A 14,695-nucleotide genomic window follows, 5' to 3' on the forward strand; every position below is an offset into this window, starting at 1 on the left:
GGTCGCGGAGCCCCTCAGGGGCCCAGAACGGGCGCTTCCTGCGCTCCTGGCCTGCGGCGCTAGGAGCTGGCTAGCATCACTTGCTTCTCAGCCTTTATTCTCCTAAAACTGTGCCTCCAGAGAAGGCCAGGCCCTGGACCGGAGGTGAGCCCAGAGTCTCCCCTGGGCGCAGAGCGGCTCACGCCTCCGGGAGGCAGGCCCGGCCCGGCGGGTGGCAGATCGGCGCCCCGCGGACTGAACCTGCGGTGCCGCAGGCCCAGGGACAGGCACCCACGCGCGACAGGGCTGAGGAAGAAGGACATCCGCTGCTACATGTGTCGTAACAGCAAAGGAGAAGACGGCTCGGGAGGCGATGTCAAGACGGGACAGGGCTGAGCGGGAAGGGGACCGAGCTGTTCCGACACGTTGTGGGAAGACCAGCACTTGGTTAAGCACAAAGAGAACAGACAGCGGTGCCTACACTTTTCTGCCTCCAGCGCAAGGACGCGATGAGCCAGCGGGCCGGACAAGAGGTGGTGACAGGGCGGCGGGGCCCCGGGGAGGCGGGCAGCTAGCTTTTCACCGCACACTCTCTGGGATTTGTCACTGGTGAAGGGCGTGCGTCCGAAATAACAAAATGATAGACCGGGGGTAGCAACGGTGATAAAAACGTAGTAAACCCAGAGTAGGGCCCCCTGTGCTATATCGGACTCTCAGCACTTGGACGAACACCGTGGGAGGTGCGCCCTGACTCGCCGGGGCCGCCTGGCTCCTGGTCGGATGGGGAGCCTCCCCCGGGGGCCTCCACCCAGGGCCCAGGGCGCCCGGCTGGCCCTCAGGCCCCCACCACGCGCCCTCCAGCCCCTTTACGCTCCGCTCTCGAAAGGCCACCGCGGAGGCTGGGCTTCCCCGGGGCACCGGCTGGCGGCCCCTCTCACTACCCAGGAGGCAGCTTCTGAGGGCAGTTGGTCCATGTCTGGCTCCGCGGCTGCATGCGCTCACCATGGCAACACGCAGGCCTCCTCTGGAAACCTCTCCTCTCCCTGCTCGAAACTACTCAAGAGCCTCTATTCAGGCCGACAATTAAAAGGCACTTGTTAAATACCTTTCCCAAAGTTAACGTGTCTATAACGAGGAGCTGTTACGAGTGGACATTCAAAGCTGTTTCCCTGAGACGCATGCTAATTAGGTTAAACATTTGGCTGGAAGTAAAAGGGCCGTGAGTCCGGGCGCAAGGGGCACAGAAGTCACAGGGCTTGGGACACGGAGGCCGCGGCCACGTCCCAGCCGCTCTGCTCTCATGCTCTGTGGGCTCTGGCCAAGGCGGTGTCTGCTCCACGTGTAACAGCCAGAATGTGGGAACACTTAAAATAAAATGCCCTGTGAACTTCCAATTCCTAGAACCTTCTGGCAGGCTGAGGAGAGCAGGTGTTCTCGGCTGGAACCAGCAGGAGAGGAGGGAGGGGCTTCCTGGGAAGACAGGTTTCCGGGTCTGTGTGGATGCTTCCTTTTGCTTTGCTGGTTTTCCGGGTGGGACTGGATCACCCGGTGCCTGATCTCCAGTTCTGGCCTTGCAGCCGGCGCGGGCTGGCGGTCAGGAGCCCAGTGAGCTCGACCGAGGGCCACCCCGTCCCCTGAGACGTCGGCGCCGGGCGACTCCGTGCACAGACCCCGCGGGCCGGGGGCGGCTGAGAGGCCAGCAGCGCTGAGGCAGCTTCAAGGGGAGCCTCGGCCCCCCACCCGAGGCCAGAACTTAGCAAAAACTTGGGATAAACGATTTTCTAAGTGTAAGTGCATCTGATTCGGAGGGAGCGTGGGAGGTTGGGAGGTGGACGCTGTTCTCGCAGGATTCCAGGCTACGAGACACAGCTTGGCGAGAAAACGGGATCCTCGTCTTCCTACAGAGTTTAGAACCGTCCCGTGGACAGACCACAATTATACGGACGTGGCCATTCCATGGGCGAGTTACGTCCACTTACAGGCAACCAGCCTCGAAGCGCATCGCAGCACGGTCGCCACCGTGCGCCCGCCATCCCGGCTCGTGACTCTTGCGTTAGGAGGGGCCGGGTGCCACGCGGGGACCCCACTGGGGAGTGACACTCCCAGCTGTGCAGACTCACAGTGAAGACAACCGCCCAGAAACGCAGACCCACGCAGAAAATCGCACAGGCGATGGCGCGTCCAACGGCTTGATCTCGCGTCAGTCAGCACACGGCCACATGCGCGCCCTGACCATGGACAAAGAGGGCTGTGGCCGACCCCGTACTCACCCAGGTCTCCCTGACAGATGTCCGCGCGCCTGGCTCCATCAATGATAAACTGAGGGCTGGCACACAGCTCCTGAAAGCAAGTGGACAAAACACGAGTCACTAGTCGTCCGGTGCCAGAAGGAGTGGAGGTCAGGGAGCATCACGGTCAGGGCTCAGCCTGGGAGGAGCCCAGATCACCTGCCGAGGACTCTGCAGCCTGGAGGAGGGAGGAGGCAGCCGGGGTGCGGAGCAGGGGTGCGGAGGGGGAAGGCGGCCAGGGTGCAGAGCGGAGATGCAGGGCAGGGAGGGACGAAAGGCAGTGGCCCCGGCAATAATGTGGTGACTCGTGAGCTCACCTCTCAGACAGCACCCCTACCTACAGAGAGGCTTACAGAAGCGTTTCCTCGCCCCAACTAGTGCTGTGCACCCGCGGATGCTCATTAACCGCCTGACAGCGTGAAGGGGGCCCCTCGCACTGACCCAGGCGCTGGGGCGTGGGGTGTGACCCCAGGCGAGAGCTCGCGGTGATGCACCCACACACCGCAGCCGCACTCCCTGCGCTCACGCCCCTCCGCGGGCCATCCGCCTGGAACTCCGGGCCCCGCGAGAAGTCCTTCCTTCCGGTGAACCCCCCCACCACGAGGCCAGTGTACTCCCCCGAGCAGCTTGTCCAACTCGTCCGGGAGCCCGCTCCGTGCACAGCTCAGCAGGCAGGCAAGAGGGCAAAGCGGGAGCGAAGGGAGAACCGGTCCTGAGACTCAAGGTGCTTCCGGCCTTTGCTCGGGAAACCAGGACCGACCCTCACGGAAGAGTCGGAGAAAAGCCAGGTGTAGGCCGCGTACGCTCAAGGGGAAAACGAGAAACACCCGAGAGGGACTGTGTCTGGGGCTCTCTGGGTGGGAGAGGATGCAGACTGTCCGAGGGGCTGACCACGGCTCTGTCCCCAAGGGAGAGGTGGGTCTGCATTGCCCCGGAAGACTGTCCAGGGCGAGGGTGGACCCTCAAGGAACAGAGACCCCTCTGTGACCGACCATGGGGAAATGGTGGGGGGAGGTAGGAGGTCGCGGTAGATGCCGGCTTTCGATCACACGTGTCTTGTCCGCGTTTTCTCAGCACGTGGAGACTTCGCAACCTCGCTGTAAGAACCGCGGGTTATGCGGCTGGGCCGCTGGCGGGCCTGCAGCTCTGTCCGGGTCCCTCTCGGCCACCTCCAGGGGCAGTTGAGAGACGCCCTGGTGTCAGCCAAGCCAGGGGTTCTCAGAGCTGCAAATGCTGATGCCAGGTGCTGGGGGCTCCCGGCCTCCAGACCGTCAGCTCTTGGGGAGCAAAAGGGGGACAGATTTGGAAAATGAAAAACTAAAAAGAGAGGGACAAAAAACGTCGAGAAGAAAGACGAGAGGACGCACCGAGCAGGGTCTCACAGAATCTCGCTCCTTGAAAACCCTCCTGAAAGACTGTCCCCTCCCAGGGTGCTTGGCGGCTCAGCCAGTCAAGCATCTGACTCTTGACTTCGGCTCAGGTCATGATCTCAGGGTTCAGGAGATCGAGCCCCACATCGGGCTCTGTGCTGATGGTGCAGATCCTGCTTGGGACTCCGTCTCCCTCTCTCTCGACCCCTCCCACACTCACACTTTCTCTCTCTCAAAAATAAACATTAAAACATACTCTCGGGGTGCCTGGGTGGCTCAGTCAGCTGAGCATCCGACTGCAGCTCAGGTCCTGTTCTTGAGGTCCGCGAGTTCGAGTCCCAAGTCGAGCCAACCCAAACCCCTGGCTTCAACCCCCAGCCACGGAGGATGGCAATGTCCCCAGCTGCACAAGTCACAGTTCCTGTGACACAAGTTCATGAGACTGAGATCTAAGCAGACTCAGACCAAGTTCTGCTAAGATCTTGCGCTCGGTCTGGGAGACGGTGGTTTGCGAGACCTGGAGGCGGCGTACCCTGTCGTAGGAATGGCACCGCGTGGCCTACAGGCGGAGGGGACGTCGGTTTATCGCGTCGTCGGTTAGCATCATTCACGACGCCTCCTCGGAAACAGGCACCAAGAAACGCCACGACTCCCGGGTTGTGCGGACCCTCAGCTCGGTGAGCAGACTGCGTCTCGGCTCGGAGCTGTGGCCGCAGCGCGTTCCCGAAGTCTCCCCACGCGGCTTGCTGCCGGAACGCAGGCGGGAGATACCGAGGAACGCGCTGGCCCGGGCGGTTTCAGAGAGACACGCGTCCCCCCCTTCCCCTTCTCCGTAATGGTGTTAATGCCGCTGGGGCAGGGATCTCAACACACACATACGTTACTCCAGCCCGTATCAGCCTGTGGTGCAGGGCACAGGGACCCCCGGGCACCCTGAGGAGGCCGAGGCAGGAAGTGACTGGACGGCACACTCCAGGCGACGGTGACAGCGGTGACAGGGAAACACAGCGCCCCGGGGCATCAGCCCACGTCTGACAGTTTCAGGAGCTCCGGCCGTGGCTTCCAGAGCCCGCGGTGCTGTCACCTCGGTCACCACCGCCAGGGTGGCGGCCTCATCACCTACCTGGCGCTCCCACCCCTGCGGCCGGCCCCCTTGACCTCCCAGCCTCGCCTCTGTCTCCCACAGCCTCCCTCTCTCCCGCACACCTGCACAGCCCTGCTCGCTCCCACCTGTGCCCTCCTGCTCCTGCTCCCGACCCCCCCTTCCGACTCGAATGTCCGCAGTGATGAACCGTCCCGGACTCCACGGTCAGGTTAACGCCCCTGCCCTGGCCCCGTGTGTTCCGTTCCTATTGGTACTTCGCCCTCTGACGTGAACCAGGGGGTGCTCCCAGCCCCGAGCGCCGCTGTGCTCAACCCGCTCCCGCTCTCTCATCCAAGCCTCCGGATAACCCCGCCAGGTAAGTGATGTTATTACCCCTTTTGCAGATGTCGAGACTGGGTCCTGGGGGTCAGCATCTCACTCGTGGGCACAGGGCCAGGAAACGGCACCGAGGGGACCAGAATCCCGATGTGCCTGGCGCCCAGACCCAGGCTCTCAGCCACACGCTGCCTGCCCCCGACTAGAGAAGGCTTGCGCAAGCTCCACACCGGCATCTGTGCGTGACCAGTGCTAATAGATGCGGCCAAATCCATTAGTCCAGAGACAGCAGCAGGAGGGAATGTGGCAGCCCCGGGGGGAGGCCCGGCCGCTCATCTGCACCCCAACCTCCCAAGAGCCACGCCCTCCACCCCTCCCCTGGGTCCTCACTACGCAGCAGGCATCACCCCCTCCCCCGGAGTCTGTCCTCAGGATCCACCAAATGCTCAACTGCCAACAAATAGGCAGAAAAGAACATCGTCAGCTGGGCCGCGCACGCCAGGCGTCCCTCAGGCGGCGGGCCCGGGCGCCGTGGGGACACGAGGATGGACAGCATGGGGAGGGCGGCAGCAGGCCCCGGGTCTCACACGGCCGCCGTTGTGTCTGTCGTCTGTGTCCAGCCCCAGTGGAGAAAATCTCACTCGGATCGTGAATAGCCAAAGCTTATCCTGGGCTTACAAGCTGGACCCTGAGATCTTCAATCTGGGCAAACTCATCTTCTACCACCGAGAGGAGAGCCCAAGCAGACCTTCTGCTCAGCAGCGTAAAAATAGGCAAAAAAAAACCAAACCAAAACGAAACGAAACCAAAAACAAAACAGGCAAAGACCCTGAAAGGGTCAGGATACCAAATTTTATGATTTCAGGAAACATCTAAGTAGCCAGCATCATCTCCTGTCAAGAGGACCAAAGCATACGTGCATGCGTGTTTGGCCCACCCCATCCGCGTGCCCCGCAGGACAGGTACAAGTTAACAGCTTGGTGCGAGGCAGGGTCGTTAGAGCCACAGCCGGGCAGCTGGCATGAAGTCCCTGATACAAACAGAGTCAGGCATCACCCTCCAAAGCAGCGAGTGGAACCAAAAAGCCGATAACCCAACTTAAAAATGAGCAAATGACTTGAACAGACATTTCTCCAGGGAAGACATCCGGGTGGCCAAGGGACACATGCAGAGGCGCTCAGCGTCATCATCAGGGGAACACAAACCAAAACCACAGTGAGAGGCCACCCCGCACACATTAGGACGGCCACTGTCAAAGAGCAGAAAACAGCAGGTGCTGGCGAGGACGCGGAGAAAGGGGAACCCGCGTGCGCCGCTGGTGGGAATACACAATGGCGCGGCCGCTCTGGAGAACAGCGTGGAGGTGCCTCAAAAAGTTAAAAATTAGGGGCGCCTGGGTGGCGCAGTCGGTTAAGCGTCCGACTTCAGCCAGGTCACGATCTCGCGGTCCGTGAGTTCGAGCCCCGCGTCGCGCTCTGGGCTGATGGCTCGGAGCCTGGAGCCTGTTTCCGATTCTGTGTCTCCCTCTCTCTCTGCCCCTCCCCCGTTCATGCTCTGTCTCTCTCTGTCCCAAAAATAAAAAATAAAAAAAAACGTTGAAAAAAGAAAAAAAAAAAAAAAGTTAAAAATTGAACTACCCTCCGACCCAGCAACTGCACTACTAGGTGTTTATCCAAAGAATACAAAAACACTAATTCGAAGGGATACAGGCACCCCGGTGTTTACCGCGGCATCACCTACAACAGCCAAGATACAGAAGCAACTCAAGTGTCCAGAAACCGATGAACGGATAAAGACGGCATTGTATGTACACACAGTGGAATGTTACTCGGCCACGAGAAAGAAGGAAATCTTGCCATTTGCAACAACGCGGATGGAACTGGAGGGTATTATGCTGAGCGAGAGAAGTCGGGCAGAGAAAGACAGATGTCCTAGGACTTTACTCATCTGTGAAATTTAAGAAACAACAGATGAACATACAAGAAGGGAAGGAAAAATAAGATAAAAACCGAGAAGGAGGCAAACTCTAAGAGACTCTTAGATACAGAGAACAAACCGGGGGTTGCTGGAGGGGAGGTGGGTGGGGGGTTGGGCTAAACGGGTGATGGGCATTAAGGAGGACACTTGTTGGGGGGCGCCTGGGTGGCTCAGTCGGTTGAGCGTCCGACTTCAGCTCAGGTCATGATCTCACAGTCTGTGAGTTCGAGCCCCGCATCGGGCTCTGTGCTGACAGCTCGGAGCCTGGAGCCTGCTTCGGATTCTCTCTCCCTCTCTCTCTGCCTCTCCCTTGCTTGTGCTTTGTCTCTTTCTGTCTCAAAAACAAATAAACATTAAAAAAATTAATAACAAAAGAATAAAGAAACAAGGGGAGCCTGGGGGCTCAGTCGGTTAAATGTCTGACTCTCGATATCGACTCAAGTCACGATCTCACAGTTCATGAGATCGAGCCCCACGTCGGGCTCCCCGCTGACAGTGTGGATCCTGCTTGGGAGCCTCTCCCTCCCTCTCTCTCTGCCTCTTCCCCCTCTCATTCTTTCTCTCTCTCTCAAAGTAAATAAATAAACATTTTTTAAAAATAAACTAAAAAAAATACATTTTATTTCCTTTAAAACAACCAAAAACATTATTACCGTACGATCTGGAGGTTCCACGTCGGGGCATACACCCAAAAGAATTGAAAGCTGGGTCTCAAAGAGATACTTGAACACCCGTGTTCGTAACGGCATGATCCACGACAGCCAGAAGGTGGAAACCACCTGAACGTCCCTCGATTAGTGAATGAGTGAGAGAAGCATGGCGTCCGCCCCCAGTGGACTGGGGCTCAGCCTCCAGAAGGAAGGAAATTCTGACACCTGCTACCGCAGGGGTGACCCTGAGGACATCGGACAGAGTGAGATGAACCGGTCACGGAAGGACAAATACCGTGTGGTTCCACGTACAGTGTTTAGTGAGGACAGAGGCCCCGTTTCACAAGCTGTTTGGGAGCCCATGGCGTGCTGGCAGTGCACGAGAGGGTAAGTGCTCGGCGGGCAAGCCTAGAGGCGGTTGGGACGGGAAGTTTTACGCTATGTGTATTTTACCACAAGTAGAAGCAAGAAAAGGAAGGAAGGAGAGAAGGGGGAAGGGGGCCCATCAGTGCAGCTCCAGTCGGGACGCCCCCACTCTTGCGGCCCCGAGGCATCCGGGGAGGGGGCCCAGCCTCTTGGCCGGGGTGGTTTTCCCGGGTACCGGGGCAGGCGCCCGACGGAGGGAGGGTCAGGGCCATTTCCAGCTCGGGAGCCTGTGTGACGTCAGTAGGGTCTCAGAGGATGTGTGACACCTCACGGTGTGTGAGCACAGCCTCGCGCAAACCCACGCGTGCGCTCTACAGCGACCGTGTTTATGTGGACAGTGAGACCCGGTGAAGACTCAGTTTAGGGCAGAGCAAAGTGGTCGGGGAGGTAGGAGCTTTGAGAATCTCAGATGAAGGAGAAAACCTTGGCAAAGGTTAACTGACCCGTGGCTTCGGTCACCCGGCGAAACCCCCGTCATCCCCTTTCACCCCTCCCCAGGCCCTTTGGGGTCCCCAGCCCCACTAGGCTGCCCCCTCTGGACACCCTGGGTCCCCTGGCTCGCAGTTGACGTCCCTGTGCAGCGCCTCCATTGTCCCCGATTCACAGCTGGGACCACAGCTCCCTCCTCAGGATCTCCCCGACCGCCTTCCCCGGGATGGAGCCCACGCCTGGCCCAAAACTCAGGCTGGACGACCTGTCCTTGGAAATGAAATGGCCGTCAACTCTCGAAATAAGAATCCAAAACCGATTCCCGGCCTCGATTTTGCCAACACCCCCGACTAGCCCCTCAGGTCTCGGGTACAGAGGGGTTGGCAGGAGCGAGTGGGGTGACGGGTTTCCCCAGCAGACCGTCCTGCAAACCGGACAGGACGCAGACCCTGGGGCAGCGGGAGCAGGAACCGAAGGACGGTTCTGATCACGTCCACGGTGCTGTCCCTGCCTCGCGCTCCGTTCCCCACCCCTGCCGAGGAGACGGCTCCCACAGCTTGGCTTTCCCGTTGTGGGCGAGAACAGAGGCGCCTGGCGTAGGGCCACTGATCGTGGTCCCTTGTGACTCGCCTTATGTGCCAGACACGGCACGGAGCCCTGGTCTCGGCTCTCACCCTGCAGAGGGGCCCCCATCCTTCCGGTTGAGTCACCGGACAAGGGTCCCGGAGCAGGAGGTCACGGCTTGGGTTTGGGGAGGACGGTTCTGCACCCCCCCACCCTGAAGCACCATTCCACAGATGAGAAAGGTGAGGTTTCTGCACACGGCCACACGGGCCCAGATCCAATGCGGCTGGTCCCAAAGCCTGTGTGTGGTGTTCCCTCCATACCTCACTGCCTCTGAGAAAGTCTTGGGGAGGATTGCTCTACAATAGGGGACCCAGAAACTTAGGGCCCAGGGGCATGATTTCTCCCTCAACTACTTCCGACCAGAAGTGAGGACCCTCCATCCGTGTGACCCGCAGCTGCAAGCCGGTCTCCTTACCGGGGGTCGCTTCCAGACGACGCCTCGAGTCTGGGGGGAGTGTGGTCCAAGGTCCTTGTAGCCCAAGGCTGACGGGCACGCTGGGAACTCGGGGTCCTTGAACAGGACCCCCGAGTCCAAGCACTGCCTCCTCAGGGTCTCGAAGTCCTGGCCTAAATACTTGACGGCTTCGTGCTGGGAGCCAAGACCGTGAGCTGCCGCCCGCCGCTGAGATACGCTGGCCACGAGCGCAGACATGGCCGAGGGCTCCCCGGGGGGACAGGGGGCAGAGCCGTGCCGCGCTCTCGGGCACCTGCCGCGGGGAAGCGAGGCTGCCGGGAACCTTTATCCAGGGGCCTGCTCCCTGGGAAGAGAGTCACAAAAGCGCTAATGAATGTCACCCACCTTCGCCTTTGCCTTGAGCGTTTCTGCAAACGCTTAGGAGGCTGGGAACCTGCGGGGGGGGGGGGGGGCCCTCCCTAGGAGATCTGGTGGCATCCCAGCCACTCCCACCATGGACGAGGCCCGCTCCCGCTCCCCTGCCCTTGGCCCCGTGGGCCCGGTGGGCTGAGGTGGGAAGACCAGTCCTGTGGCTCCAGTGTTTGCCGGGCCCTGGGGGAGTGGCTCGGAGGATGGCCAGGAAGTGGGGGGGATGGGAATGTCAGAGCGAGCCCAGCGGAGCCTGCCCCACGAGCGAGGTTAGGTTGTTTCTGTCCCACGTCCACCAGTAATTAGCTCGCCTTGAGCACATTATTCAACCTCCTCCCCTCAATTTTCTCATCTGTAAAATGGAAGATAATAGGGGGACCCGCCTTGCAGGGTTGGGAGTGTCACCAGTCGGGGCGTCACGAGACAGGGTGTGGGATTCACTCAGCAGGTGTCAGCTGTCGCTGTTCCTGGGGACCCGGGGGGCCAGGAAGGGAAGGCCTGGGGGTCAGGAGTCACGGCTTCTCTGCGGAGAAGGGAATGTGACCTTGGATGGGTCACTCTTCTCGCGGCTCCAGTTCCCTGGGCCTGGTCTCCTCTACGGATGTGGACCCCACTCGTGATCGTTCTAACTTTCACTGCTGAAGCGTAGTCGACACACGCATTACGCTGGTTTCAGGCGCACAAGAGACTGACCCGACATGTCTCCACGCTCCGAGGTGCTCCCCATGGCCGGTGTGGTCACCCCTGCCACCAGACGGTCATCACAGTGTTGTCCACTCCAGTCCCCGCTCTGCACTTCCCACCCCCGAGATGCACTCATGGTCACTGGAAGCCTGCCTCCCTCAACCCCGCACCTGTTCCCCGCCCTCCCCTCCCCTCTCCCTCCCCCTCCCCTCTCTCTCTCCCTCCCCTCCCCTCCCCCTCTCCTCCCCCTCTCCTCTCCCTCTCCCTCCCCTCCCCACCCTCTCCTCCCCTCCCTTCTCCTTTCCCTCCCCTTCCCTCCCTGCCCCCTCCCCTCCCCTTCTCATTCCCCTCCCCACCCCTCCCCTCCAGAGACCACCCGTTCACACATCAGGGATTTTTGAACTTAGCGTGTGTGGCAGCCTGGACAATGGTCTCCCAAGACCTGGACACCTAATCCCTGGGACCTGTGAGCAGCGCCTTATTCAGAAAAGGATCTTTGCAGATAAGATTAAGTTGAGGCTCTTGAAATGGGGAGATTATCGTGGCCCTAAATGCAACCACGAGTGTCCTCGAGAGACCCAGGCGGGGCCAGACGTGTCAAGCACAAAAAGGAGGAGGCGATGTGCCCATGGGACAGCAGCTGGAGCGTTGCAGCCACAGGCCACGGATGCCACCAGCCCCGGACCTGGGGGAGGCCGGGAACACAGCCCCGGAGCCTCTGCAGGCACATGGCCTTGGCTGCAGCCACAGGGAAACAGAGTGTGGGCTTCCGGCCTCCAGAACCGTGGCCGAAGGGTTTCTGTGCTTCTAGAGCCACCAGGTTTGTAGTCACTTGCGAACAGCAGCCCGAAAGCCACACGGCGTGGGCGAGAATCCCCCGGAGCGCTTGCCCAAAATGCTGCTTCTCTGAGGCCCTGCCGCCATCCCGCCCTCCAAAAACAGGTCTGAGTCACAGGGTCCGAGGCGGGACCCGGATCTGCAGACACGGGATGCTCCGGGCCAGCTGACCAGCTGACCTCCACGGCACCCAGTTCTGACCTTCTGAGCCGGGGACGGTCTGGGAGCGAAGGCAGGTGGGCAGGTCTGGGCAAGCCGCCAGGCACCCACCGTAGAGCTGAGTTTGTCCGGCCTCGGCGGGGAGACGGGGCTGTGGCTGCTCGGGGGCCCCACCCTCCCTGCTGGGCTCCCACTTGCCCTGGATCCACCGCCGGCCCCCAAAGGTGACCCTGCTCTCAGCCGGTGGCCCCTCCTCCCGGAGAAGCAGGACCACGGCTCCATTCAGTCAACATGGAATCTTCCAGACGCACTGGCCTCCAGGAGAAATCTAGCCGGTCTGTGGGAAAGGAAAGGAAATACGTATTTTCAGTTTGGAATCTACGGCCAAGTGTCCAAAGCCAAGACTGACCTGAGCGGTCACTTCAAACACAGACCTGACCTGAAGCCCAGACCCTGCCGGCCGCTCTCAGGGTAACGAGGCCGGAGGGGCCCCATGGGACCCCTGAGCCGGGACCCCGGCCCTTTTCCCTCTACTCCCAGCCTCCTGGCTGTCCTTCGGGCACGGGAATGCGGGCTCCAGGGCGGTGCCCTGCTGTGCTCATCCTTCAGACGCCCAGTGTCCCAGGACAGGCTTTCTGGATGCCACCCACCCGCCCCCTCCTACCGTGCTGGCCGCTGTGCCGCTGGAGCCCAGAAAGCCCCAGACGCAGCACCCTCACCGGCCTCCTGCTCAGCGTGACCTGGCCGATGCTCCGGAGGAAGCAGCCTGTCACCCGGGACAGACGTCCCCACAGCCTCGCGCCCCAGACCCCGCAAGACCCCGCCAACTCCGTTCCACGAAGCCCTGGCCCCTTTCGGAGACTGGGGATGCCAGGCAGGGTGGTCACGCAGCACCTGAGTCACACGGGTCCCCTTGGTGCGTGCACACGGATCCGCAGAAGGACCAAGGCTGCGTCGTCCCCCCGGCAAGGACGAGAAATCGCCCAAAGGCCGGGCGTGCGTCTCACACAATTACGGCCGGCAGAGCACATTGTCCGGCGTGACCAGCATCAGGGAAGGGGCGGCGAGAGCCGGCAGCGTCCTCTCCCCCGGGCCCTCCCACCGCCTTCAAAGACGGACGAGGCACAGACCCAGTGTCCGCGGTGCTGGAGGGAACGCGAGGTGTTGCAGACCCTCGGGAAAGCAGTCTGGAGGGCCCTCCCACTGCCACACGGTAACGCCACGTTCCCTCCTCCGCAGGGAACCGAGGAACAGGGAGACCTGTGCCCGGGTGCTCGTACAGCACCCTTCGCGGCGGCCCACGGGGACACGAAGTGGACTCGGCCCCGCATCCATCGGCGGAGGACTCCGTAAGCAACGTGGTCCCCGGGCAAGCGATGAGAAGCCGTAAGAGGGAAGGAGGTCCGACACATGCTACAACAGGGTCACGCGAGGGAGGCTGGTCCCTACGGGCTGCGTAACCGATGGCTCCAGTTATGAGAAATGCCCAGAATGGGCAAATCCACAGAAACGGAGCAAAGATTACTGGACACACGCAGGAGAGGGATTGACACAGGGAGGGACACATGCGGGAGAGAGATTGACACAGGATGGGGCTTCTTTTCGGGGTGGTGGGAATCTTCCGGGACCAGCCGTTGGTGATGGGCGCCCAGCACAGAGAGTGCACCAAGAACCTTTCAAACAGCGAGCTTCGTATCGGGAGAACTTGATTCGACAGAGAATTTAAAAGAAAACAGGAGGGCAGAGGAGACCCGCTATAATCCACGCATTCGTTACTGGTCTCTGCGGAAAGACTGACCCATCTGCCAGGACAGCAAGGGTGCCAGGGGGAGATAAGCCCGTCCAACCGGCCCCGAGGAGGCAGAAGGGGGGACCTGGAGCGCGGGCTCATCCCTCTCCTGCCCTGTGGGATCACTCGCCACCCCAGACGCCCACCCTGCCGCCCCGCCCCCCAGCGGCCAACCCAGATCCTGCTGACCCAGCATGACCAGGTGATTAGGTCAGGTCGACGTGGCCCCTATAGATCCAGGGCGGGTCGGAGACCCACGGAAGGTCTACAGGTAGACGGTATGGTCAGGCCAGCCCACGGTCACTCCGTGGCAGACATGACCCCAGGTCTCTCAGTTCCACGTTCTTGCCATGACACAGGACCTGCCCTGCCTGCTGGAGGGGAGCCCTGACCCGGGCAACGCCCCACAGACGGGGCGGGCAGAGGTGGACACCGGGTAGAAGGATGAAAGGACAGATAAACGCCTTTCCTGCCCACGAGGAACGTGATGCTGGGGGAGAGACAGAGGGGCCTTGCTGCTGGAGAACAGGAGACTTGGACGGCGCTGAGGGTCCCAACAGAGGCCGTGAGAGGGGGCATCCCAGACCTGAGGGCAGCACAGACAGTTTCCGGAGTGGCCGCAGCAGCGGGGGATCCGGAGGAAGGCAGAGTCGGGAGGCAGCTGCTGGAAGCCGGGCAAGAGCTGATGGCGACCCCCCGACCCGACCTGTTCAGAGACGGGGCCGTGGGAGACAGGAGTCGGGTACATGTAAAGTTCTTGACGCTGGCTGCACAGAGCGCCACCTGTGACCAGGACGCTGCTTGCGGGTTCTCTGAGGCGGGTTGTGTTGTCACTGTGTCACCGTGTCACACGCTCCCGGCACTCGGGCCCCACTGCCAGTGGCCGTGGGCGCCCTGCGTCGTCCGTCAGCTTCTCTGCTGGACCTTGTCCCTCAGCGTCTTCTGTTTCTAACCTCTCCCGCCCCTGCACCCCTGCCCCGCCCCTCCCTCTCTCGTTACAACACAGAACACGGTTCCGCCAGGGAGGGGAGACCCTCACGGAGCCGAGTTCTCTGCACCCCACCCCCCACCCGTCCTCTCTTCCCGTCACTCAGTCACATGCTCCGCAGAGGCCATCGTGACCTTCAGGTGGCCCAAACCAGTGGCTGCTCCCCACCCCCATCTCACTGGACACAGTCCACGCTCTCTCCTTCTAGAAATGGAGGGAAATCGCACGAGGGTGTCCCTGAATTCATAC

The 14,695-nt window shown here is 61.0% G+C and overlaps 1 protein-coding gene across 1 annotated transcript in view; it reads right to left on the reverse strand.

The window, feature by feature from the left end:
• LOC131496467 (calpain-8-like) overlaps window positions 1-9,974 on the reverse strand; it is a 41,923-nt gene extending 31,949 nt beyond the window's left edge. The window contains 2 exon segments of the mRNA XM_058702026.1: window positions 2,250-2,319; window positions 9,582-9,974. Of these exon segments, the coding sequence (XP_058558009.1) occupies window positions 2,250-2,319; window positions 9,582-9,818 (307 nt within the window). The 5' untranslated portion in view covers window positions 9,819-9,974.
• Between the last annotated feature and the right edge of the window lie 4,721 nt (window positions 9,975-14,695).

This window comes from Neofelis nebulosa, chromosome 15, assembly GCF_028018385.1.
Source record: "Neofelis nebulosa isolate mNeoNeb1 chromosome 15, mNeoNeb1.pri, whole genome shotgun sequence".
Lineage (NCBI taxonomy): Eukaryota > Metazoa > Chordata > Mammalia > Carnivora > Felidae > Neofelis > Neofelis nebulosa.